At 44.9% G+C, this 27957-nt stretch overlaps 1 protein-coding gene across 1 annotated transcript in view; it reads right to left on the bottom strand.

Moving 5' to 3' along the window:
- Nucleotides 1-230: 230 nt before the first annotated feature.
- Nucleotides 231-27957, bottom strand: part of IGF2BP2 (insulin like growth factor 2 mRNA binding protein 2) — a gene marked incomplete at its 5' end in the record, with an annotated part of 162391 nt that continues 134664 nt past the window's right edge. The window contains 9 exons of the mRNA XM_082840524.1: nt 231-652; nt 1988-2101; nt 2470-2601; nt 6942-7016; nt 10979-11095; nt 11967-12035; nt 22153-22281; nt 25085-25220; nt 25563-25685. Of these exons, the coding sequence (XP_082696650.1) occupies nt 560-652; nt 1988-2101; nt 2470-2601; nt 6942-7016; nt 10979-11095; nt 11967-12035; nt 22153-22281; nt 25085-25220; nt 25563-25685 (988 nt within the window). The 3' untranslated portion in view covers nt 231-559. The remainder of the gene's footprint in view (nt 653-1987; nt 2102-2469; nt 2602-6941; nt 7017-10978; nt 11096-11966; nt 12036-22152; nt 22282-25084; nt 25221-25562; nt 25686-27957) is intronic.

Below are 27957 nucleotides of genomic sequence, written 5' to 3'. Positions count from 1 at the left end.
TTAAAGTCTAGAAAAGCCTGCTTTCTCTTTAAAAAGAAAAAAGAATAACTGATTAAAAATTGGAGTTAGTTGAGTTATCTGATATATTATTTCTAAAATATATTAACGCCGCAGGCACCCTGTGTAACCCACAGGCCACATATCTTAACATCTTTCCCTTCTAATATGTACATACATGTACAGAGACAATTTTCCGCAAAAAGAAAAGGGTGTGAATTTTGCTTTGATTTGAACGCATTCACCTATGTTAGTTCAACTAGAAGGGATAGCGTGGTGGGGTTAGGAGAGACCCGAGTGGATGGTGAAGTGGATGGCTGGGAAGCCTGCAGAGGCCCTGGGGGAGCTGGGAGGCCGGGCCCTGGCACGGCTGCCCTCCCGCCTCCTCCCTGGCCCCCCGGATTCTCAGGGCCTCTGCAGAGCCCCTGGCGCCTCCGCAGACTTCTCATTCCTCAGGATGGTCTTTGGTTTGCTCCCGATCTGGCTGGCTGTGTTTGGTCTCATTCTGTCAGGTGTTGGAAGGGCTACATTCATCCGTTGTTTGCTGGTGCCTGTGGGAGCCTCACTTGCTGCGTTGTGAGGCAACTCCCTGAGGATATTTCTGCTCCTGCTGCTTCACCTGTTGTACAATTTCCCTGATCTTGCGCTGTGCAGTCTGCAGCAAGGGAGAGGAGGGGGACAGGGGAGAAAAGGAACCCAGTTCTGAGGACAAGCAGTGGGGTGTGGGGAAGCAGGGCTGGGACTTGGGGGAAGGAGGCGGTAAACTCAGAAAAGTGTCATCTACCTACTGAGGCCCTGACTCCAGGCCTTTTCTGCCTGGAAGTAAAGTGGCAGAGTTCCCCACCCCCCACCCTGCCGAGGCTGCTGGGTGGAGGGTAAGAGGGTGGGACCCCAGGAAGCAGAACCAGGGCATTAGTGACTAGGGAACCTGCAGAGGTCAGATGGCATCCTCCCTCCCAGCTAACACATGCTCCAACGTCCAACGCTTCGCCTCCTCCCTGCTTTCCTAGAGTTACTGCAGAGACAGTGGTGTATGGCAAGGGAAGATGGACAGTCAATGGGATGGGGAGAAAGTGAGAAACGGGCCAGACACTCTACCCTGAACAAGTGGAGAAAACACATGAACCCAAACCTGTCCCCTCACCCACCCTGCTGCTCCCACTGCAGGGAGAACCCTGCAGACTGAACGCCTACAGGAGCCCAGCCATTGAGACCCACGCCCGGAACACTGGAGGAGCTGGGATGGGAGAGCCCCAGGCATGGTCTCAGAGGGTGCTGGTGGGGTGCAGGGCACAGCAGCGTGGCAGGTCCTGGCAAAGGCACGGCACTGAGAGAGCAGGCTGACGCTCAGACAAACCTGCAGTGTTGGCTTAGACTGCCTCTGCTCCTTTGGGACAGGGACTGGACTGCTCTATCCCCACACCCAACCCCTCCCCCAACAACAAAAAAGCATCAAAAAGAACCAGGTCACGTGATTCTTAGTCACTAGCCCTTCTGACTGGAAGAGAAGCAGCTGTGTGGGGCCCTGAGTCCTAATGGGGGTTGTCACAGTGAAGCAGAGGAGACGAAAGAGAAACAAGGGTCTCCTGACATGAGCGTTTAACCCATAATAGTGGAATTCTGGCACCTAGGCCGGTCCTCAGGGCCCAAGGGTGGCCCTTGCCTGGTATATGGCTCCCAGCAGGGGAAGGCTGTGACTGAGGCCTGAGCGGGAGGACGAGGGAACAGGAGAGCCCGCAGTTCAGCATTTCAGAGGCTTGAACTGTGCTGGCTTGACTCCAAAGCTCTATACCCTTCCTCAGGCTCCTCCAGCAGACCTGGGAGAGCAGTGGTGAGCCAAGGAACAGTCGCCCCTGTCCTGTTCCATCTGTGCATGGGGGTCAGGGTGGGGGTGTGTGTGCACGGCCTGGGGCCACCGGACAGGTCACCAAGAACTTAGAGACTTGCAAAGAGATTAGCAGGAGAGACTGGACCCTCACAGCACAGGTACCTGGCTGGCAAAGAAATGCCCGATAATTCGGACAATCACTTCCTCATTTTCATCTGGCGTTTGGTCACGAGGCACAATGACTTCTGCACTGGTTAAGTTCTGCAGTTCATTCACCTGTGAAGGGAGAAACCAAAAAAATTCTTGTGACTTGCTTCACTGCAGTGGTCGGGAACTGGAACCCAGAATATCTGCAAGGTATGTCTGTATACTCTGGGCGGGACTCTCCTCCCTATCGTCTTCCTGCTGCTATGTGTGTGGGTTTACAGGGGCAGGAGGCAGCCTCCCTGTCTTCATTTCCCAGCACATAGCCTAGATGCAGTGTTCCTGGACCCAGGACCCTGGTGTTTCGGTGTCTGGCTCAGCACTGTGGATTTGGGGCCCTCAGCTCTGGATGATGCTAATTACATTTTTGTCCTTGAAGAGTCAGTGGGGGTCTGAGGGAAGTCAGGCCAGGAGACAAAGCCAGCTCAGAGCACACTTACGGTTTTGCCACCCTTGCCGATCACACGGCCAGCTGTAGAGGAGGGCACTCGGATGTGGGCTTCCAGCTTCACCTCCTCTTTGGGGTTAAAGAAGTTTTCTTCTTTCAGTTTCCCAAAGATCCGCCCCTGGGCCTGAGAGAGCAAGACACGTCAACCTGCTTTAGCAGCACTGCTACAGGAACCAGTGAGTCCAGGCAACGGTACAGCCCCAGCCCCATGCTCCCCGGGGTCTGCTCAGCTCGCTCAGACCCAGTGGGTGCATGCCTGCCACACCCAAGGAGTGTACCTTGCAGACATGCACAGACACTCCCGTGTCTTCAGGTTTGCACATGGATCGCACAGGAAGCTTTCTGTGTATCGGGTCAGGGTGGAACTACATGTCTTATTTCTGTATCCTGAGCAACTATAAATGTTTGGTTGAATGAATTTGTTCAGGGAATTCTTAACTTCCTCCCACCACGATACGTTCAGGCCTCCGGTTATTAAAGGATGGAGGCAAGGGTGGTGTTGATGGGATTTGCTCTTTGATGTTTAACTCCAGAGCCAGTGTAGCCAAAAGCTTTTTGTTCTTTTTAAAAGAACTTAAAAAAAAAATTATTTATTTATTTATTGGCTGCACCGCATGTCATGTGGGATCTTAGTTCCCCAACCAGGGATCAAACCCGTGCCCCCTGCAGTGGAAGTGCAGAGTCTTAACAACTGGACCGCCGGGGAAGTCCCTAAAAGAACTTGTAAAAAAACTGAGATATAGCTTACATAACTTAAAATTCAGCACTTTAAAGTGTACACTCCAGTGGTTTTTAGTATATTCACTAGGTTGTGCAACCACCACTGCTATCCAGAACATTTTCATCCCATTCCCCCAAATAAAAACCCATACCTGTTAGCAGATAGTCCCAATTCCTCCCTTCCGCTAGTCCCTGGCAACCACTAAACTACCCTTCTGTCTCTGGATTTGCTTTTTCTGGATGTTTCACATAAACGGAATATATATTATGTGGTGTATTGTGTCTGCCTTCTTTCACTTGGTGTAATGTTTTCTAGGTTCATCCATGATATAGCATGCATCAGAATCTCACTCTTTCCATGGCCGAATGATATCCTATTATGTGGATATACCACATTTTGTTTATCCATTCATGAGTTGAAGGATTATTGTTCTTGAACATTTACACGTGTTAATTTTTTTCTCACATTTTAAATATTTTTAATACAAATTATATTTTTACAAATAAATGTTTCTGACTTTTAGAAAACTCAAGTTACAATTTTCCTAGGGGTGAAAAGGCAATAACAAAACAATGCAGGGGAAGGGAGACAAGATGGTGGAATAGAAGGACTTGAGCTCACCACCTCTCACGAAAACACCAAAATCACAACTAACTGCTGAACAACCATTGACAAAAAACTGGAACCTATCAAAAAAGATATTCTACATCCAAAGACAAAGAAGAAGCCACAATGAGATGGTAGGAGGGGTGCTTTCACGATATAATCAAATCCCATACCCACCAGGTGGGTGACCCACAAACTGGAAGCTAATTATATTGTAGAGGTTCTCCCACAGGAGTGAGAGTTCTAAGCCCCATGCCAGGCTCCTCAGCCTGGGGGTCTGGCATCTGGAGGAGGAGCCTCCAGAGCATTTGGCTTTGAAGGCCAGTGGGGCTTGAGTGCAAGAGCTCTGCAAGACTAGAGGAAACAGAGACTCCATTCTTGGAGGGTGCACACAAGGTTTCATGTGAACTGGGACCCAGGACAAAGCAGTGACTCCACAGGAGCCTGGGCCAGACCTACCTGTGGGTCTTGGAGGGGCTCCTGGGGAGGCAGGGGTTGGCTGTGGCCCACTGCAGTGGCAAGGACACTGGTGGCGGAGGCCCCACGGAATACTTCTCAGAGTGAGTATGCCTCCTCCCTGAGGTCGCCATCTTGGTACTGAGACCTGGCCCCACCCAACAGCCTGTAGGCTCCAGTGCTTGCACGCCTCAGGCCAAACAACCAACAAGGTGGGAATACAGACCCACCCATTGACAGCTGCCTAAAGTCATCCTGAGCCCACAGCCACCTCTAGACACACCCCTTGACACGTGCCCACCAGAGGGACAAGACCCAGCTCCACCCTCCCACGGGCAGGCACAAGTCCGTCCCACCAGGAAGCCTGCACAAGCCCCTGGACTAACCTCAGCCAGGGGTTAAGGCAGACACCAGAAGCAAGAACTACAATCTGGCAGCCTGCAGAACGGAGACCACAAACACAGAAAGTCAGACAAAATGAGACAGCAGAGAAATATGTTCCAGACAAAGGAACAAGATAAAATCTCAGAAGAACAACTAAGTGAAATAGAGATAGACAATCCCCCTGAAAAAAGAATTCAGAATAATGATAGTAAAGATAATCCAAGATCTTGGAAAAAGAATGGAGGCACAGACCAAGAAGATACAAGAAATATTTAACATAGAGCTAGAAGATTTAAAGAACAAACAGATGAACGATACAATAACTGAAATGAAAAATACACTAGAAGGAATCAAAGGCAGAACAGATGAGGCAGAAGAATAAATAAGTGAGCTGGGAGACAGACTGGTTGAAATCACTGCCACAGAACAGAATAAAGAAAAAAGAAAAGAAATGAGGACAATTTAAGAGACCTCTGGGGCAACATTAAATGCTCCAACATTTGCATTACAGGGGTTCCAGAAGGAGAAGAAAGAAATGGCCCTAGAAAATATTTGAAAAGATAATAGCCAAAAACTTCCCTAACATGGGAAAGGAAACACTCACTGAAGTCCAGGAAGCACAGAGAATCCCATACAGGATAAACCCAAGGAGGAACATGCTGAGACATATTAATCAAACTGACAAAAATTAAAGACAAAGGGAAAATATTAAAAGCAACAAGAGAAAAGCAACAAATAACATACAAGGGAATCCCCAGAAGGTTATCAGCTGATTTTTCAGCAGAAACTCTGCAGGCCAGAAGAGAGTGGCACCATATATTTAAAGTGATAAAAGGGGAAAAAACTACAACCAAGAATACTCTACCCACCAAGGCTCTTGTTCAGATTCAACAGAGAAAGCAAAAGCTTTACAGACAAGCACAAGCTAAGAGAATTCAGCACCACCAAACCAGCTCTACAACAAATGCTAAAGGAACTTCTCTAGGTGGAAAAGGAAAGCCCACAACTAGAAACAGGAAAATTACGAATGGAAAAGCTCACCGGTAAAAGGCAAACATACAGTAAAGGTAGGAAGTCATCCACACACAAATGTGATATCAAAACCAGCAATCCTGAGGAGAGTACAAATGCAGGATATTGGAAATGCATTTGAAATGAAGAGACCAGCAACTTTAAACAATCATACACACACACACACAGACTGCTATATCAAAACCTTGTGGTAACCACAAACCAAAAATCTACAACAGCACACACACACAAAAGAGCGAGCAATTCCAAACACAACATTAAGATAGTCATCAAATCATAAGAAAAAAAAGAGGAAGGGAAGAAAAAAGACCTACAAAAACAAATACAAAACAATTAGCAAAATGGCAATAAGAACATACATATTGATAATTACCTTAAATGTAAATGGATTAAATGCTCCAACCAAAAGATAAATATACACACACACACACACAATTGAATATTACTCATCCATATAAAAGAATGAAATAATACCACTACAGCAACATGGATGGACCTAGAGATTATCATACTAACGGAAGTCAGTCAGAGAAAGATGAATATCATGGTATCACTTATATGTGGAATCTAAATGATACAAATGAACTTATTTACAAAACAGACACAGACTTTGAAAACAAACTTACGGTTACCAAAGGGGAAACCGGGGGGGGGGGGAGAGGGATAAATTAGGAGTTTGGGATTAACATATACACATTACTATATATAAAACAGTCAACAAGGACCTACTGTATAGCACAAGGAACTGTACTCAATATTGTGTACTAACCTATATGGGAAAAGAATCTGAAAAAGAATGGATATATGTATATGTATAACTGAATCACTTTGCTGTACACCTAAAACTGACACAACATTGTAAGTGAACTATACTCCAATATAAAATAAAAATTAAAACAGTGCACCGCCCCCCACCCCCAACACTTCCAACAAACTGTGCTATTTCCCCTCACACCCATGTTTATGCCCCATCTTCAAAACCACGACCAATGGGATCAGAGATGCCATCTTAACTGGGCATTGACAGAGAGTCCACTTTTCCAGGGGAAAGAAGGGAAAGGAGGGCTCCACACAGAGGGAGCAGCCTGGAGTGGGGGAAGACAGGGTGGGTGGGACTATAGAAGGAAGGGAAATGGAGGTTGGGCCTCCAAAGAAGAGCCTGAACCTGGCTCTGGGGCAGCTGCACCTGCTAAAGGCCCTCAGCCTTCCCTAACAGGCTGCCCTGTATCCAGGGCTACAGGGCTGAGGGGGTTCTTGGCACTGACCTTGAACTGGGCTTCAGGTGGGCCGGTGATGATGACCATCCTTTCACTGACGTCTGGGCCTTCTGCTGGGGCAATCTGCAGTTCACAAAGCAAGAGGGAAATGCTACTGCTTGGCTCTGTTCCCCGAGCTCCTCCTCCTTGTCTAAGAGGATGGCACACCCACTAGCAAAAGATTATAAGACTCACACCTTTGTACCTGGTGCTTTGTCTGACCCTGCTGCTTCCACTCTGGGTCTTAGGAGATTATGACCGTAGTGCCCAGTATCAAATTTGGGTCTCTGGCCACCCAGGAATAGTTGGAAACAAGTTAGTACTTACTGCCTGTCCCTGCCCCCACCAGCAGTGTGACCAGCCTCCTTTCACCAAGGAGCTCCACTAGCCCACCGAGGGCCCAGAAGCGAGGAAGGGCTGGTCCACAGAGGAGTTAAGTTGGAGTCAGCCTGCAGAAAGGGCTGTTAGTGACAGGTGTGACTGGGACCAGCTCCTCTGTAGCACACGAAATCAACCGATGGCACCAGAGCAAGCACGAGAACACCCTGGTTCCAGTGCGCGCTCTACAAACCCCTCCTCTCCCCACAGATGAAACATGGCAGTTGAATCTGGCAAGCTCAAAACCTCCTAGTGAGAGCTAGAGAGCTGTGACTCTGACGTCTTTTGTAACAGAACTCAAGATGGAACAACCGAACATTATTTGTTAGATCCTCTTTACATATTTTTTCCCCACATACCCTGCCTTATTTCAAAAACCTTTTAAGGTAGCTTTAAAAATAAATACAATGTAGCATAATTAAAGTTAAATTTATTTTTTTGGCCATGCCACGTGGCTTGTGGGATCTTAGTTCCCTAATCAGGGAACTTGTGCCCCCTGTAACGGAAGCGTGGAGTCCTAACCACTGGACCACCAGGGAATTCCCATAAAGTTACTTTTAAATGATCTAAAAGTACACCAGGCACTTAGGGATGAGCCAGGAGTGAGGTTAGTACACAAACGCACCTCATGAAGTCCTACACACCATCCAGAGACCCCATCCCCGAGACTGAGCTGTTCAGCGTGAACATGATTCACCACTGACGGGGCGTGTCTGAAGTTATCATCTCTGAACCACTGTGTCTCAGTCTTGGCTCCCGCAAGAAGACCTCCACCTCCAAGGGGTTTTAGTTTTCTCCCAGTACGTGTCCTAAGCCAGGCTGCACCTGCAGGCCTCAGGGTCCTGTGTCGCTGTCCCAGCTTTACCATGAAGACAGACCCAAGGTCTGCGCTGACCTTGTCTATGAGACCTTCAAAGAAGATCTGGCCCTGACTACTTAGTGGCACGAGGATGAACGTGAGACACTGGTCACCGACCACTGAGCTTCCTGGGGGGGGGTCTTCCCTTTGCTGTGGGCTGACCACCTGCCAGCCTTCAACTGCAGGGCAGCAGCTTCAGCCAACAAACAGACGTGTCCCGGGGACTGAGAGCCTCCAGCAGGCTGCGTACAGACTGGCCCTTAAGATCCCTGGTGGGAACCCTCATCTCTACTTCTACATCCACAGGTGGCATTAAATCTGCTCCTTATTTCCAAGAATAAATGAGAGTGACAGGAGCATGGACACAGTGGTTCCCAGCTCTTATCCACCCAAATCAAGAAGGGCTGAAAGGCTCATTCATAATTCACGTTGACCCAATCAGTTCTCACAGTTGCCTTGTTCCGATCCTGAAAGAAAGCCCCCCATCTCTCCACTACCTGGTATTCACAGCCCAGCCCAGAACTCTTGAGAGCCGCACGTGTGCTCCTGCAGTTCTGGAATGGCACTCCCCAGGCAAACTCCCTGAGAGGACTCCACTTTATGACTGAAGCAAATGGGATGCAGAAAGATGAGGTGACCACCAAGATCACGGGTGAGCAGGGCTGAAACAAGGATCAGGAATTGTGTGTGGCATTCTGAAGGCTGTCGGCCAGATGATGTGCAGGAAAGGCAGGCGACAGGGGCTCAGCTCCCGCCTGTAACTGAAACATCTCTTGCGTGCACCGCCCGATCCCAACTCAGCCCACCCCCTTCCAGCACTCTGCTCCCACGTGTTAGTGTAAAGCTCTCCCCCCGCCCAGCAGCATCAAATGTGCCTCTAGTTGGGGCCCCTGAAGACTGGTAGAGCAGGATTGGGGATGGTTCTCTGGAATTAGTGAGATCATCACCCTTAGAGACAAATGCTGTCAGAGAACCGTCAAGATAAAGGAAATCTAGCAAAAACCAGATTGATTTTAAAAAGTAGGATATGTCTCTTGCCAATCTTTGGTTTCCCTGGCTTCCTCTCTTTTTCTCTACTACTCTGGAGAGAGCCAGAGCCCATTCTGTCCCCGGCTGTCTTTGCCCATCACAGAAGTCATGCCACCACTCAACTCTGCTGGGACAGAGAGGGACTACGGGGATGCTGTGGGGGAAGCCCAAGGGGTTGATCCTTCTCTACTTTCCCAAAGTCTTGCTGGAATGACTCTGGTATAGCACTCAGGTTGAAAAAACATTGGACCAAAAATAGGATAGCCCGGTCCAACCTCAGCTCTCACATTCTTTAGCTTTGCGGCCACTGACATGTCAATGAAACACTGGGCCCTAGTTCCTTATGGGCAATGGTAAGTGGAGAGTTATTGCTGCGATTAGTCCTGGGAAGTGCCCTGTAGCCTACAAGTCGGCAGAACTGCTATCTAAGAGCCAGTCCTGCCACCTGCGTGCCTTGGCCATCTCCCGTTCCCTCTCTCAGTCTCCCTTTTCTCAGGGGAAAAAGAGAGGATTTGATGAAATGATCCCTCAAGTCCCTTCTAGTTGAAACTGTCTCATTCTGTCCCTCGCGCTGCATCGCACCTCAGACCACAGGACCGGACACCGAGAATGGCCCTCAGGGTGCAGGCAGCCCAGTGGTCGTCCATACCTTACCTGTCCCACACAGAGGGCGGGCCCAGCACAGCCAGTCAGTACCTGGGCTGGGGTCTCACCTGCAACAAGCCTGCCGGGTGCAAAGGCCCCGGGTGCTCCACCACCGTCTGCCCCCACCTCGGGCTCTCCTCCAATCTGCGGGCTTTGCAGGTGAGATAAACGAGCACCGAGAGGGGAAATGATTTACCTACATAAAATTCTTTCATGGTATCACTGCAATCCTTGTTCTGCACTACTCAGAATGTTTTGTTTTTGTTTTTTCTCCAGCACACTTGCTGTGGGAGAAATTCCAGCTCTTCTTAGGGAGAAAGTGTAAGCATTCTTTCTCTCCAAGTCATGAGACTTCTGGTTCGGAATTCCGGGTTGTCCCATGGCAGCAAATTATTTTACGTAACAACGGGAACTCTTGTTTCCGACAGCGTTTCACGAGGCTTGGGACGTGCTCAGCATTCTGCCCGTGAGTCAGCGCTGATAGCTGGGCTTGGAGCAGGACCAGGGTCGAATAATCCTCCCCTTTCAGCTTCTCTGCCGACTCTTCCCATTGTGCTCCAGGAGACAGGCGGTGGGAATGTAACTGCAGCTGTGTCTGCACTCGGCCAGTGCGTGAATCAGGGGCCCTCCTTCCTGACCTCTCTCCTCAACCAACCAGGAGGCCGCGGCTCAGGTTATGTCACCGGCTGGCTTCATCACTGCCTTTCAAAGAGTTTTCCATTCAAGCTCTTTGTTTCAAAGTTCAAAGGTTTCTGAAATGGAGACTAACTAAAGCATCAAAGCACTGACAACTGCTGAATATAAATTGTCGCTCTCCTTAGGCTCACTCCCTTCACTTGGGAGAATCCTCAGCCTTTGCTTTATCTTGAGGACTATGGTAGCCCAAAGAGGACCAGGTTGGCTTACGTATTACTAGTATTTTTTCCTAATTCATTTGTTAGTGGAACAAAAAAGGAGTGAGAGAGGTAAAGATGAGTGCACATGGGAATAGTCCGGAAGGCAGGCTTTCCAGGTCCTGGAGGATTTTATGGATGCTGTAAGAATTGCCCGGGATGGACAGAAGGAACAAGGGACATGGGGTGGCGATGGGGGTGGAAGAGGGTGGGACAGGGGCAGCTGTCAAGAGCGGCTTTACCTTGATGGAGGCCCCGGCGAATCTGGCCAGCTGTTTAATGTGCGCCCCTTTCTTCCCGATGATAGCACCCACAGCCTGGGTTGGGATGAAGAGATTCACAATCTCCTGCTCTGGATACTGGAAGGACAGGACAAGACAAGACAGACGACATCATTCCTACTGGGGCTGCTCCTTCAGGCACTCAGCAGTAACGGAGCAATGGCCGGATGCTGCATGGGCTTCTTCTGGGGCCTAGGGTGCTGCAGGGGGGAAGCTGGAGGGATGAACTTGAACAGGATCCACACCAACTACACAACCACTAGAGTGCAAACTCCTCCTGGGCAGCTCTGAATTTGCTGGACACAGCAAGCTGTCTGTCCACGGGCCTTCGGTCAAGTTCAAATGTGATGTGTATTTCTCCTGCGTCTTCATCCAAGGAATCAGCAGCTATTAAGCACACCTGGCCTGAGGCACTTTGTTAGCAGGAATGGAGAGCTGCCCTCCCACCTAGTGGGCAGGAGCGGCATTTTCACTGGAGGGGGACTGGGTTCAAAACGAGAGTGTAATTAAACCTGCCCTGAACAGGCTGTGAGGGGACGGCCCAGAGACACAGGCAAGCCCGCCAGGGGCCCTTGCTGTTCTTGTCTGTAGGGGTCTGTGGGCATGACACGGCCCACTTGCTAGACTTTATTAAAGAACTTCGGAGGCTCTGTTCTTTAGCCCAACACCACCTCCTAATCTGACCTGTTGATTGCTCCTCTGCACCAGTTTCCGGCCACCTGTGGGATCTGTGAGCACCAGCAGGATGCTGAAGGGCCGCTCAGTGCCCTTGAGTGCCGGGCGGTCTGGTGTGCTGATGCCCTGCAATGTGTCACTCCCAGGACAGCCTGGAACCAGGGGACCCGGCACGCACACCGTGAGCATGCACTGGTCAGTCTGCCAAGGACTGAGCGGCACCGGCCACAGGAGAGGGACGAGTGGCAGATGGGGCTGAACTGTGGGCACTTACTGAGTGATGATGCGGGAACGGGCCGAACTGGTGAGGGGGGTACAAGCTGGAGAAGTATCCGGAGTGGGTCTGCAGCAGGAGAGAAACCGTCAGTCAGCAGGGCCCATGGGGCCGCTCACCAAACCCAGGGAGGCAAGATTCCCACACACAACACAGGCTCCTGGCACCACCACCGGGCCGCGCTGTCCTAAAGGCACACCTGTGCCTCTGCAGCTCGGATCTCTGCTTCCTTCCCTCACGGAGCACTGGCTGGGCTGGATATTCATCATTTCCAAGCTGAGTCATGGTCTAGGCTTCCCAGGAACCCACCAGAGGAGGGCACATGCTCACGCACTTTTTAACCTGCCCTCAGGCAGAGAGGAAGCGCCAGTGGTTTCTGCTGTCTGAGGAATTATGAACCACAGATTAAAGAAACAGAGAGTGCCAGGACAAATCCAAGAGTTACTCTAAACAAGCAAAGTGTTCCTGGGAAGTCAGGTCAGTGAGCGCCCAGAGAATCTCAGAAGGAATGGAGAGACTGAGAATAGAGAAATTGAAAACGAAACTGAGGAGAGAAAATGAATGAATAAATACGTATTGTGGAGGGGGAGGGGGAAGCAGGGGACAGGGAGGCAGATGTGGTAGAAGAAAACAGAGCTATTAGGAAAGTAGCGTTAATTTTTAAAGTAGCTGCTTTTTACTGAATACCTACTGTGTCCTAGGCATTGTGGTAGATACTTTATCCATAAACTCTTTTTAAAAAAAAAAATTTATTTTTGGCTGTGCCACGCAGCATGTGGGATCCTTAGTTCCCCGACCAGGGATCGAACCCATGCCCCCTACAGTGAAAGCGTGGAGTCCTAACCACTGGACCACCAGGGAATTCCCCATAAGCTCTCTTAATCCTCACAATAGTCCTGCAAGACAGGAATACATCTGCATTTATATATTTTATGGGCAGGTCATTAAGTAGAGTCAGCAATGTCTAGTTCACTGTGCTTTACACATAAGGCCAAGTAAATGCTGACATGCCTATTACAGGAAGGGAGGTGGACAGTTCTGGGCACCATGGAACCAATCCCTGAGGGGCCATCTAGCAGTGGTCAGACACCAGTTGGAGGCTTGGAGTTAGGGGACCTAGCTTTCATTTGAGGGTCCTTGAACAAATCTCCTGGTATCCTCTGTCTCCTGAATGTCCAGTTGGATTCTGAGTTCCAGAGCACAACTTTGCCTTCGGACTCATTAGGGACAAAAATGAAACTATTCCTCTTTTTGAGTTTGGATAGTGGACTTCAGGGGAAAAGAGATGTGAACACGGTGGGGAACTTCCTCCAAGCGTGCTCTGAGTGTCCACAGCACCTGCAGGGGACAGAGCTTTGCCAAAGGAAGGGAACGATCCTGTAATGCAAGCCTCTGCTCTCACGACTTGGAAAGAGGCTGCAGTGACACCTCAAGACCACGAGAGGGGGCTATGAGATCAGCGTTCTTCTGGCAGACGTCCACTTTCGAAAGGAAGCTGAGTGAAGACGTTTGGCTCACTTGGGCCTGCCTCTTTCTTGAAGAGCATCAGCTCCAGACTCTTCTCAGTGCAGGTCCCTTTCCTGGGCCACGGCGGGTCAGGGAGAATTCCTGCAGCTTTTCTGCTCAGACAAAGCTCTACCTTGGGGAAAGGATGCTTCTGCCCTCCTCTCACCTGGAGAGCTTTTCCTTCAGCTCTCGGCAGAAATAATTCTTTTGAATTGTGATTTGGCCTCAAAATAGACAAACCACAAGGGTAGCTCCATTCAGGGTTCAAATACTCCCAATATAAACACTATATCAAATTTAGATCTACCACTTGGGTGAGGGGAGGCGATAAACTATAAAAGGATAAAAAGAAGTAATTCCCCAGTCCTCTTTTTATTCATGAGTTACAGCTGGAAAACTGTTGTGGAGAAAGAACCCCAAAACTCGGCAATCAGGAACTTGTTTCTAGCTGAGGCTGTCATTAGCCTTTGTGTATATAAGTTGGTTTTTGGAGTCAGAAGACCCAGAAGACTTGAGTCTGAATCACTAGTTCTATACAACTTGGAATAATTTATTCCGCTTTTCTGAACCTCATCCACAAGTGGATTAAAATAATATCCAGAGCTTACAATACTGTTGTGGGAGTTCATTCAATTGTTTACTCATTCATCCAAAAGATATTTGAGCAAAGCACTGCTCTAGGTGCTGGGGACACAGCTATTGAGACAGAAAAGGTCACTGCCACCACAGAACTTAGGTTCTACTGGAGAGGCAGACAAGCATGTGAAAGAAATGAACAGGAGGCTTTGAGGATGGGTAGCTGCCGAGATGAGTGGGATGGCAACTTCAGCTGGAGGGTCTGGGAAGCCTCTTGGAGGAGGTGACCTCTGAGTTGGGACCCACGGAGGAGATGGAGCCCCATGCAAGGCACGAGGGAAGAGACGTTCTAAGCAGGGTTCTGAGAGGTGCAGAGCTAGGAAAGGGGTTGGTCTGTTTGGAAAACAGAAAAGAGGCCAGTATGGTGAAAGCAACTGAGAGAACAGCCTGATGGCATGGGGAGGCAGGTAGTGTGAGATCACGCAGGGAGGGCTCTGTGGGCCTTGATTTGGACGTGGATTTGACCCAAAGTACAATGGATGCCCCTGAAGGACGTTACGTGGCATTCAATGAGGTCACAGGAATGGAGAATCCATCATCAGGCACTGTATGGCTTGAACTGAGTGTTAAATGCGTACTTATTTATCACTTATCAGAGCACACTTTCCATTCCCCCCACCCCCATGCTTACATGGAGTCCACAACCTCAACTGGAAGAGAAGCTTAGTCATAATGACCAAAAAGTAACCTGTTATGACTTAAATAAATGTTCTCTTTAATGGGAAAGCAGGGTGTAGCCAGCTGACAAACTGGGGCCCCAGAGTGGGGTGGGCGGGATGGAACCACAACCCTAAAATGGCAGCTGGGCTTTTACGGTCTCAGTTTGAGGGTCCCCAGCTATTTTATGAGGGAGAAGCTACTTTACTTTTGAGTGTTTCAAAAGAATTATGATTTGGGGTATGGGGGGGGAGAAGAGGTTATGGTGAAGGTGCCCCTGCCAGGTATGCTCCCCCAAAAAGAGAGGCAGCAAGGGTGCAGGGGGTCACTATTATCCACTGGTTCATTTCAAATTCCGTTTGAGGGCAACTAGTGTCTGCGTTTCCTCTGTGCTTGACTACGCTGGGGGTAGTAGAGGCGTATATATCAAACATACTCATGAACATTTAGAATGGAATTCAATTTTAAGTTGGCCCTGCTTTTTCTGGAAGAACTGCAGGGTCCTCAGTTCCTAGCTGTTGTGTATGACCATTTGATGTATCATTTAGGTGATATTCTGAATCATGAAGAAATCAGGGAGCAGAAAGAGAGAGGGGTGTTGAAGGGGTAGTAAAGAGGGCAAGGGTCAGGCATACAAATTAGGTTCAAAAATATAACTAGCTGTAGTGTGATGACAGAGTTCTATTATAAAGACGGCAGGTGCTCTCCCTGGGAACCAGGGATACGGACATGGGAGGAAGGGAGTGGACTTGGTCAGAGTCATGGGCAGAGCTATTCAAGATTCAGAAGGTGCACCATTCTATCCCAGCTTGTCCAGTGCCTCCTTCCAGCCCCTGCCTATCACCCCTGTGAGCTCTCAGAGGACCACCTCAGAAGCTGAGGGGGACCAGGAATTGGTAAGCTAGCAAGAGGTGGAGCCAAGGTTTGGGCACAGATCTCTGTGTCTGACTCTGCGTCCCAAGATCTTAACCCAACACTGCCCTCCTCTGGAACATTCCAAATTTATTAGTTCAGGTGGGGCCCATGGTGTAGTTATGATAAGGCTCCCCTAAGGATTCTAATATGCCCTCTGCTGAGTTTAAGTACATGAATGGACAATTAAAACTCATTGGACATATACAGTGAATCAGCAGCATGAAAGAGGGGAGCAAAGCTGAGCAAGGCAAGAAAATGACCTCAGTGAATTAATTCAGGAAAGAGGGAGAGCTTTTCTAAAAAGTTTGCTTTATTTCTCAGTGAGATTCAAGAGGGCAGTGCTTTAATGTGTGAGTAGACTGCTATGAGGGAAGCCAATCAGAGAACTAGATCGATCTTAGAAATTAAAAACATGACTTGTGGAGTAAAAACTCAATAGAAGTCACACAAATAGCAGCATGGACACTCTTGAAAAGCCAATCAGTGCACAAGAAGTTTAACTCACACAAAACAAGAGGAAGGACTCAGACATGACGAGTAGAGTGGGAAGATCTACTCTCTCTCCATAAAGTGGAAACTCCAGGAGGAAATGGAGTGGAGGGAAGAGAGGCAATGCTAAAATTAATTACAGACGCAGAAGGTTTTCCTGACCAATGAAAAACTTGAATGTTCAGATTAAAGGGCTCAGAGTCAGATTTCTGATTTCCAAGGGTGTCAGTAAAATACTACAAAAGGCAAAAAACTTAGACAAAAGAAAAAAAAAATGTTACCTACTAAAGAAAGAGAAATCAGACTGGTAGCAACAATGTTTTCAGAGTTCTAAAGGAACTAAGACCCTAGAATTTTTAGATACCTAGTTGAACTTTCATTCACATGTGAAGTGGGGGGGGGGGGAGGCATTTTCAGGTATAGAAAAGCTTAGAAATTATACTACTTACATAATTATTCCTGAAAAAAAAGTTGTTTGAGGAACTACTCCAGAAAAACAAAGAAACGAAAACAAATAAAAAATAAGAGGATATGGAATACAAGAAACCATCTGTAGTGAGCAAAGAAACCAGTAAGAAAAGTTTAGTTAATTCTAAATAACTGTGAAATATGAGACTGTGTATTGACTTAGAAAATTTAATAATTTGTACTAAAATTCCAGGTTATTTATAGAGTAATATAATAAAAATACATTAAACAAAAATCTGTTAGAAATAAAGAATTTGAAAAATCATAATCATAGTGGGAGAACAGTAAACTGCTCTCAAAATGTAGTAAGTCATAGAGATAAAAATAATAAAATAGAGGATACAAGACACCAATTAAAAGCTTGATTTTACATCCATATACACAACTTTGAGTCCATCAGAGAAGGTACATCTTTCCAAGTGCCCATGATTTCCAAAATTTGATCATGCATGAGCAAGACCACAAAAGTCAGAGATGTTCCAATAACATTCTCTGAGTACAAAATGTACAGGAAACAATTATAGGATAACAAAAAAGAAACCCTTAACTACTTAAAAATTAAAAGAAAAATCCCTAGTAAATTTGATTAAGAAAAAGAAGAGAACGGAAATATATGATGTTAGGAATTAAAAGAGAGAGATATTCACAAGTTCGCAGCTTTAAAAGGCAACAGTTTGCTCTGCACAGCTTTGTGTCGCTAAGTATGAAAAGAGAGATGAATACTTTCATAGGAAAATATAAGAAATTGAAAAGGTTATAAATGATCAATCTTTCTCCAAACAAAAGGTACTAGGCCCAGAATTTTTATGGATGGATTGTATCAAATCTTCAAGGAACAGAAAATTCCTACATATTAATTTTCCCAAGTATAGTATAAGTTGACCATCTTTCCAATTCAACCTTTGAGGAAAAAAAAGATTGTTGAAACTGTCAAAGACGCTATAAAACTATAGTAACTGCAGTGTAGACAAAAAGATGAATGGAACAGAATAGAGCCCAGGAATATGACTCAGTGGGAATTAAGCGAACAACAAAGCTGCCATTTCAAATTGAGTGATGAAATGGTGCATTTCTCAGTAAGTGACTTTTGGAAAACTGGCTATCTATTTGGAAAAAAAATAACGTTAGATCCCTATCTCAAAGTACAAGTTAAGATAATTCCCTGTGAATAATAAACTATGATCCCCCAGAAGCAACAACTCAAAATTACTGTAAGAAAACTTGGGAGAATATTTTATAGTCTTAGATGGCAGAAGGCTTTTTCTTAGCATAACAACAAAGGCCAGAAGTCCATAAAGGAAAACATCATTGATTTAACTATCTTAATTCTTAAAATTTCTGCATAAATTCTGCTGAAGGGAAATGTGAAAATTTAAAATACATTCCCCTTTGATGCAATAATTGCAGTCTTAGAATTTACTTTTAGATATATTCACACATTTATGTATAAGGATATTCATTTTGAAACTATTTGTAGGAGACAAAGCCTAGAGATAACCCAAATGTAGAAAAACAGTATGCTCAGTAGAAAAATTATAGTAAATTTCATACAATGGAATACTATGTAGCCATCAAAGAGAATTAGTTCTAAATATGGAAAGAATGCCCACAGTAAGTAAAAAATGGAAACAAACAAATAAAAAACACAGTAACTCATTGTGTGTGGCATGATTCCATTTGTTCGGAATAATATGATTATAGGATTATACACGCTCATAAAACATATTTTAAAACATAATAGTGCTATACTTCTGGGGAGTGGTTGCTGGGTGAAATTTGGGTAAGAGAAGGAAGACTGAAGGGAAACGTTTACTATTTACTTCACACAGCATAGTTCGATTGTTCAAAAAAATATCTATTTTAAATTACTATGGCACAATTTGCAGAGATGTGGATGGACCTAGAGATTGTCATACAGAGTGAAGGAAGTCAGAAAGAGAAAATCAAATTATCGCTTATATGTGGAATATAAAAAAATGGTACAGGTGAACTTATTTGTGAAGCAGAAATAGAGTCACAGATGTAGAGAACAAACTTATGGTTACCAAGGGGGGAAGGGGAAGTGGGAGGAAGAGGGAGATTGGGACTGACATATAAACACTACTATGCATAAAATAGATAACTAATGAGAACCTAGTGTATAGCACAGGGAACTCTACTCAATGCTCTGTGGTGACCTAAACAGAAAGGAAATCTAAAAAGGAGTGGATATATGTATATGTATAACTGATTCACTTTGCTGCATAGCAGAAACTCACATAACATTGTAAAGCAACTATACTCTAATAAAAATTAATTTTAAAAAGAAGAAAAAAAAAAAGGTAAAAAAATTAAAGAAGCCAAAAAAAGAATTTACTATGGCACAAGACACCACAAATAAAGCAAAAAGAAATGACAAGCTGGTGGAAGATATTTACAACATGACAAATGGTTAACAGCTTTAATATGTAATTAGCGGTTACAAATCATTAAGAAAAAGATGGCGGTAAATGACAATAGCAGCTAAGATTTACACAGCAATTACTGTGTGCAGGTTTTTACTTATTTAACAACCCCGTGATAGGTGTACTATTATTACCCCCATCTTATAGACAGGGACATGGAGACACAAAGAGGTTAAGTCACTTGCCCAAGTTTGTTAAAAATAACAAGTGATATAGTGCAGAGATTCAAATACAGGCAGCCTGACTCCAGAATCTATACTGCCTCTTAATAGACTGATGGGCATGGGATACAAAAAGACAGTTCATTAGAGAGGGAAAAAAATGGCCAATAAGCCCCAGTGTTAAATCTCATAATAGCACCCTTTAAAGTATCAGATTGCAAGGAATAATTACATTGGTAGTGAGTATAGGAGGAAAAAAACACCTCTCTGTCACATACCAGATAGGAAGGAAAAGTAGTATATTCTTTATGTATCAAAATTTATCATTTATCAATATTTATATTCTTTATAGTTATATATAAAATTTATACATTCTTTGGCTCCGCAATTCTGTTTCCAGGAATTTATTGAGAAAATAGCTGGATAAAAGAACCAAGATATATATACAAGGATTTCCACTGTACAGTGAAAATTTGGAATACACACACACACACACACACACACACACACACACACACACATCACCTATATATTTAATACATTATACATGTATATATAAATTGTATATATACCCACACATATACATAGAAACACTGATTATTTCTAGATTAAGAAAAAACCTGCACTTGTATTATTTGCTTCTTAAATACTTTGCACATATTACTTTTATAACCAGAAAATGATAATGGTAATTTTCATACATACACACATATATTAAAAGCTTCCAGAGTTGAGAGACCAATTTGTGCATGTGTGAGCCAGCTGCAAAGAGGTGCACAGACTTCCTGACCTTTGGATGCTAAGAGCAAAAGTGCTAGAGTTTTGTGATGCACAAAAGCAACCAGGAAATAACCTAGTTCCTTGAAATCTGAATGCCTTTGTGACAAGCAAGCAATAATATTTTATAAGTATTTGAAGTATCCCCACCACTGCATCCTACCCCGTCCTTCTCAGGAGGCCTGGGCCCACTAGGGAAGCCCTCAATCCCGCAGTACAGGTTCTAGATTCTGCACAGGTGGGTGGCGATGGCCACCTCCATGCCTGCCCTGAGTTCTGCAGCTGTCAGAGAGAGAGGTCTGCAGGAACTGTATTGTTGCAGATTTGGGGCAACTGTGTGCTTTAGGTTAGAATCTAATCTTGACCTATGGGCTCAAGATCAGAACTACATAGCTTTTAGCTTAAAGAAGAAATTTTATTTAAAATCTATTTTATAAAGAACAGAAACTATTTTAGTAGAATCATTATTCTACTATTTTAGTAAAAAATCTCAGATGTGAAGGAAGCTTTCAAAATGGCAAAACCTATTTTCAAGTTTAGAAAATATTCTGCTATCATATGCAAAGTTCTCTTTTTGTTTTAGTTCAAGGGTCTGCAAAATTTTCTGTAAAGAGCCAAATACATATTTTAGGCTTTGCATACCTCAGGGTCTCTACTGCATCTACTCAACTCTGCCATCACAGCAGGAAAGCAAACAGACAGACGTAAACAAACATTCACAGATGTATTTATTTACAAAAATAAGTGGTGGGCTGCCTCAGGCTGTCGTTTGCTGACCTCTCTTTTAGATTATCAATTTTAGAAGTGGTCTATTGTATTATATCTTTTTTCTCCCACCATTTACGTTACTTAGGTTGAGAGGCTTCTGAAGTTATCTTCTGTGGAGCAGTATGCACAGTCTTTCTCCCAAGAAATGAAATGTATCTAAATGCCAGTTCATTGTTCTGGGCTCGGTCATTCTCAAATCTCAGCAAAGATACGGGGACATGCACCTCTCATAGCTGTTCTCCCTCCTTAGAGCAGCTACATGACTATAACAGCTGCCATTTCCCTCCTGCCATATTCCCAGCTCCCTCTAACACACACACACACAGCTCAATATTGGACCCTATCCTTTAGTTTAAGGGAAAATGTATATAACTCTACGGTATGGAGATTTAAAAATGACTCAGAAGAGCTGTATATAAACAAGATGACAGAATGTGTATGTTTTTGTGACTAAGGATGTGGGTGCAAGTTCATGTCTGTATTTTGTTGACAAAACAGCACAGTGGGTTCATCCTACCTCTCTACAGAGATCCAAAGAGTTACTAGGAATTCCGACACTGCAATGCCTGCTACACACCAGAGACCACCTCTCAAAAGAAAGAAGTGGTTAAGCTAATGTTCTCCAACCTGATTCTTCCCATTTAAACAGTATAAATAAACATTGGGAGAAAATTAGTTTGCTTAAAAAATAAGTAGTTGTGTGGAGAAGAATTAGGAATGAAAAAAAAAAAAAAAAAAAAGCTGTCAAGTACCCTGAGCCCTAATTTGGTAATCTGTTGATCCTGATGATGCTTGAGAATGCGAACAAGCAGAAAACGCAGAAAGTTCACATTTCTTCTGCCACTATTAATTATGATTCAAACAATAAATACTTACTGAGAATCTACTAAATGCCAGGCATTGTGCTAAGTGTTTAGAAATCTAGACACTGTGTTATTTTCTTTTTAAAACTGCCTATTAATAGAATATAATGAATTTGAGTCATAGACACAGGTGGGAATTTTATACATGAGTCATCCAGGTACCCTAATATTTTAGTAGGTGAACAACACTCATGAAGGTTCTGATTTGAGCTAACAAATCCTTTTTTTACAAAGAGTAGGCTTCTAGCTAATGAATTTGCTAGTAGTCTCTTTCTTTCCCAGATATGACATATACTATATGTTTAAGAGCACATACTTAGAAGATGGTTTAGTAACATTAATGTGTCCATTAGGAAGAAGTCCTAAGAACTGTTGAATTCATTCTACAATCCCTTATGAGCACAGCCTCCAAATGAAGGCTCTGGCTCTGATTCAACATGGCAGAGAAATGCTGCTGCCTGGAGGAGCGTATGAGCAAACCCCTGAGAGCTGAGCTACTTACAGTGAAAGGGTGGTAGGGGGGACCGGGGGGAGCTCCTCGGGGCCCTGCTGGCGGAGGCAGCATGGACAGTCCTGTTGAAAAGATGCCAAGTGCGCTGAGGTTCAACCCCGGGATCAGATTGGCTTGTTGCTGGGAATAAAAATGGAGAAAAAGTTGAGGGGAGGAGACCTGAGAGGTCCAGCTTGCCTGGGTCAACCTCCATCTCTTGCCTGGGTGGCACCAGGGTCTCCTAATCAATCAGCTCCGCCCAGGCCCCGTGGGCCTCTTCCTCACCGTGTTGCAGGGGTGAGCTCTCCAGACCTCAGCCTGACTGTGGCTTCCCTTCAAAGGTTCTCTGCTGCCTTGAGAGTGTCTACACATCTTAACACAGCAAGCAAGGCTTTTCCTGGGGACCCAGGCCACCTCACCAGCATCTCTCCTGCTAACCCTTTACCTCCACTCTGCCTGGTCGTCCTCCTCTCTCTCCTCTGGACGCCCCCCACACACTGTCTACCTTGCAAGAAATGTGCTTCTCTCCCTCCTCACCTGGCTACATCCTACTCGTCATGTGGGTTTCACCTGAGCTTAGGTGTCCCCTCTTCGAGGAAGCCTTCTCTCACCCCAAAGGCCTCAGCTCAAGGTGTTCTCCTAACATGCCCACGTTTCCTTACAACAGCAGGCATCACATGGTATCTGAATGGCCTGTGTAGCTGCCTCTCCCCTTTTTAGACCACAGTTTCCTTATAGACAGAGACTGTCCTATTTAGTGCTGTGAGCTCAGTGCCTGGTACATAGTAAGTACTCAATAAATATTTGCTGGATGAATATGTTTAAAACATATTAGATTAATAGTTTTTCCTAACTCTATCCAGGGAAAGATCAGACCCTTCACTAAGATACCACTTATGTAAACTCCACTATCCATATTCAGAATGGTTCACAACCTTGGCTTCTTTACCATTTAGTTGCCAGCTTCATGATCATCTCACTTGCTAATTTCACATTTAAATATGGGGATGCTCACATAGGCTGCCCCTTCAGAGGCAGAGGAATGATGCAGCGCCCACCCTGGCCTGTATCCAACCTGTCCCACCACTGCCCCCTGAACGCTAAGCAAAGCTCTAACATTTTCTCTTTTCTTATCTGTGGCTCTAGGGTCACCCAGTAAGTTGTCTTCTTTTAGAATGTCTGGAATAGGAGAGCTAGGATCCTTAACCTTGATCCCATTCATGTATAAGATTCAGTAGTTTTGTTATTCACCTATCAATGCATGACTTTAGCACAGACATGAATGAACCTAAGTGATATATATGCTCAGGGGAAGATGTCTGGAGCACCCAGACCCTTTGCAGCATTTCCAGGTGTTCATGGAAAGAGCTGTTTATCATAAGATATCAAGATCCCCAAAGAAGAAAATGAGATCAGTGGATGATACTTTCACAGACAAATACACACAAACAGGGGAGAAGTTCACACTGAAGTCTTCTCCTCGTTGTGCCTCGTAATTATGATGTGACAAGGGCTACTAAGGGGGGATTTGGGGTGAGGTGGGAGAGAGAGTACTGACCTGAGTAAGAAGGTCCTGTGGAAAGTGCTGCAGTGAGGAAACTGGGGCTGCGTTTAACCTACCTAGTCCTTCGTCAACATTTATTCTTCTGTGAAATGTTATATACAAAGTCTGGGATTTTCTTCAAAGTCATCCAAGGTGGGTGGGGATATGGATAAAGGTTCAGATGAAACAAAACAGGCCATGAGTTGGTAACTGCTGAAGTTGGATTATGGGCATATGAGAGCTTATCATAGTATCCTTTCCTGTTTTGTATATGTTAAAAAAATCACTATCATAAAAAATGAAAAAATTTACTCCTCTGAGCTGAGTTTGTGCTTTGATTGACGGACAAATATTTTTAAGATTTCTGAATGAACTTTAGAATGGTGTCTCCCCATTAAAAAGTTGGAACTAGTAGTAATAACAGGAAGAACAAACCCAAATCAGTCTGCTAGAAGTATTAGAGCTGAGGTGGATGACAACATTTACTGGGCGTAAATACATCAGGGACTTCCTTGGTGGTGCAGTGGTTAAGAATCCGCCTGCCAATGCAGGGCACACGGCTTTGATCCCTGGTCCGGGAAGATCCCACATGCCATGGAGCAACTAAGCCCGTGCACCACAACTAATGAGCCCGCGCTCTACAGCCTGTGAGCCACAACTACTGAGCCCGCGTGCTGCAACTACGGAAGCCCGTGCACCCTAGGGCCTGCGTGCCGCAACTACTGAGCCCGTGTGCCACAACTACTAAAGCCTGCGCGCCTAGAGCCCGTGCTCCACAACAAGAGAAGCCACCACAATGAGAAGCCCACGCACCACAACGAAGAGCAGCCCCCGCTTGCCACAACTAGAGAAAGCCCGCACGCAGCAACGAAGACCCAATGCAGCCAAAAATAAATAAAATTTAAAAATAAATTAATGAAAAAAATAAAAGAACAGATCAGTGAGAGATGAAAATCAGAAGTTATTTTTAAAGTATGTACTTTTAAAATTGGAAAATAGGGAAAAAAATCCCACTTTTCTAACATACCAGCTATTTTGATTTTTATATATAGCCTTCCAGGCATTTTGACCCATATTATTTTACATAATTATAACCCTAGTTATATATACTTTTATATATTCTTTTAATTAACAATACATCATAAGCAATTCCTCATTTTAAAATCTTCCAAGTTGTGATTTTGTTGACTCCATACTATTTTGTCCAGTGCACTTATCATAATTTACTAGTTCGTTTCCTGATTATTCTAATGCCCTTGCCCCAAGAAGACATGAATAACTCTGCATACCTATTCTAAAGTGCTTCTTCACTTTCTGAATGGCAATTATGCTTAGAGAGGCTTGGGTCCTGCCTGAAAATACATGTGAAAACCAGTGGAGAAGAAAGCAGTAGGCACTTACATTAACAGCCAGCATATCATTTTCAAAGGCCTCACGCAGCTTCTTCATAATCTCTATTTCAGCATTGGCACAGGCCTCAACTGTGCCCTTCACAGTGATGGTTCTTTCAGGGTTGTATATGCTCAAATCCTGCAAGCTGGCCACCAGGAAAAAGAGAGAAATTTCCTTTTTTCAAAAGGAAAAATAAAATCCCAGAAGGATCACAAACAAGTCTTGGTGGAGGAGACAGGGAGAAGACACCACACGCTGTGGCACAGAATATCTGCCATCTTATCTCAAATCTTTGTAGTGACTTAGATCAAATCCACAGTAGAAAATGTTTGACTGGTAACTATTTATGTATTTGTTTTGATGGTGTTGAATATAACCATATCACTTATGATTACATTCCCACTTTCAAGCAGATGAACGAGTTGGATATATCAAAATGCTCAAATTCTCCATTATTGGGCACAATTAATCTGAACAAGAGGCTTACGATGAGATTGTTATCTTGGTCCCTGTCTCGTGTTCAATTTTCTTCAAATTTCTGCCTTCTTTTCCAATCAGTCTTCCAACCAAGCCATTGTGGGCCAAGATCTTCAGAGGAATCTCTTCAGCTCTAAAAGACACAAGCCACATTTTAACATTTAAGGTGAACACAACGGTTGCCTCCCAAGAGCTATTACCCTCCTTTTTTCTTACAAATAGAAACCATTTCTGTTCAGGTACCAAGTGGCCATGGGCTTTATGAGATGCTGGGTCCTTCACTAACTCTGGTGCGTGAATTCTGATTAACACACGCCAAATCATGGTAATTATACTCCCTTGTTGTGACTGGTTGGAAATGGGTCCATGAGAGAGATCTGGCCAACTAGGTATGAGAATTAAGCCTGTTGGGTGATTTCAGGAAGGTTTTCCTTGCTCTTAAAAAAGGCACAATGGATAATGACATCAGTCAGATGGTAGACTAGGAAGCTACAGGCCCTCCTACTCCCACTGAGACACCAAGTTGACAACAAAAGATAGGCTAGACTATCTCTCTAAGAACTCTAGAGATCAGGTGAGAAGGTACAGCACCCAGGCTTTTATAAAACCAAAAAGGGATTCAAGTAAAAGGGGTAGGAAATTTTGTGGCGTTTGGCATGCCTTTCATGCTCCTTCCCCTACACAGTATAGCAAGGGGAAACTGGGAGGAAATCCTCCATATCAGGGATCCTCCCCTGGGACAGAAACAAAAAACTGGACCATGATTCCCACGTTCCGGCTTGCCTGGAAACTGCCCGAGTGATTGGTTTCTGTCTCGCCTGACTTAGAGTTGACAAGCCTGGTGCCAGAGTCTGGAAGCTGCTGAAAACAGAGGTGAACTGTTAGAGCTGCAGTTCCATAGTCAGAAGCCAGAGGGTGAAAGAGATCAGAAATGGTTTGAGAGGTCCTAGAACCTCCAGCCAGACTGATTAGTGATGATCTTCTCCTGAACAAAGCCAGTATGCAAAGACTGTGAGAGGTGTTTTTTTTTTCGAATGCTCAAATCGCAGCAAAAAGTTGTAAGGCATATAAAGAAATGGAAACATGGCCTAATCAAAGGATCAAAATAAAACTCCAGAAACTGACCCTAAAGAAATGCAGATCTATGAGCTACCTGACAAAGACTTTAAAATAGTGATCATAAAGATACTCAATAACCTAAAAGAGGACACAGACAACTAAATGAAATCAGGAAGATGATGCATGAATGAAGTGAGAATATCAACAAAGAAAAAGAAACTATTAAAAAACCTAACAGAAATAACAGAACTGAAAAATACAATAACTGAACTGAAATATTCATTAAAAGGGTTCAACAGCACACATGATCAGGCAGAAGACAGAATCAGCAAACCTGAAGATCAGTCATGTGAAATCATCAAATGAGAGGAGAAGAAAGAAAAGAGAATTTTTAAAAAGTGGAGAAAGGGACTTCCCTGGTGGCACAGTGGTTAAGAATCCACCTGCCAATAAAGACGCAGACCTCCTAGAGAACGGACTTGAGGTTATGGGGAGGGGGAAGGGTGAGCTGTGACAGGGCGAGAGAGTGTCATGGGCATATACACACTAACAAACGTAGTAAGGTAGATAGCTAGTGGGAAGCAGCCGCATGGCACAGGGATATTGGCTTGGTGCTTTGTGACAGCCTGGAGGGGTGGGATAGGGAGGGTGGGAGGGAGGGAGACGCAACAGGGAAGACATATGGGAACATATGTTTATGTATGACTGATTCACTTTGTTATAAAGCAGAAACTAACACACCATTGTAAAGCAATTATACCCCAATAAAGATGTTAAAAAAAAAAAAAAAAAAAAAAGAATCCACCTGCCAATGCAAGGGACACAGGTTCGATCTCTGGTCCGGGAAGATCCCACATGCTGCGGAGCAACTAAGCCTGTGCACCACAACTACTGAGCCTGCGCTCTAGTGCCTATGTGCCACAACTACTGAAGCCCGTGTGCCCTAGAGCCCGCGTGCCGCAACTACTGAAGCCCGCGTGCCTAGAGCCCGTGCTCCACAAGAGAAGCCCGTGCACCGCAATGAAGAATAGCCCCTGCTCACCGCAACTAGAGAAAGCCCACACGCTGCAAGGAAGACCCAACGCAGCCAAAAAAAAAAAAAAAAAAAAAGTGGAGAAAGGCTAAGGGACTTACGGAACATTATCAAGTGGATCAAAATACATGTCATTAGAATCCCAGAAGAAGAGAGAGATGGTGCAGAGAGCTTATTCAAAGAAAACAGGCAGAAAACTTTCTAAATCTGAGACAACAAATGGACATACTGATTCAAGAAGCTCCAAGAACATCCAACCGGGATAAACCAAAAGAGAATTCCATTGAGATACATTATAACCCAAGTGTCTAAA

The sequence above is a fragment of the Leucopleurus acutus genome, assembly GCF_964270905.1.
Source record: "Leucopleurus acutus genome assembly, chromosome: 5".
In the NCBI taxonomy this organism is placed as follows: Eukaryota; Metazoa; Chordata; class Mammalia; order Artiodactyla; family Delphinidae; genus Leucopleurus; species Leucopleurus acutus.
Note: the sequence above shows the minus strand (reverse complement) of the source record. Positions and strands in the feature narration are given on the sequence as shown.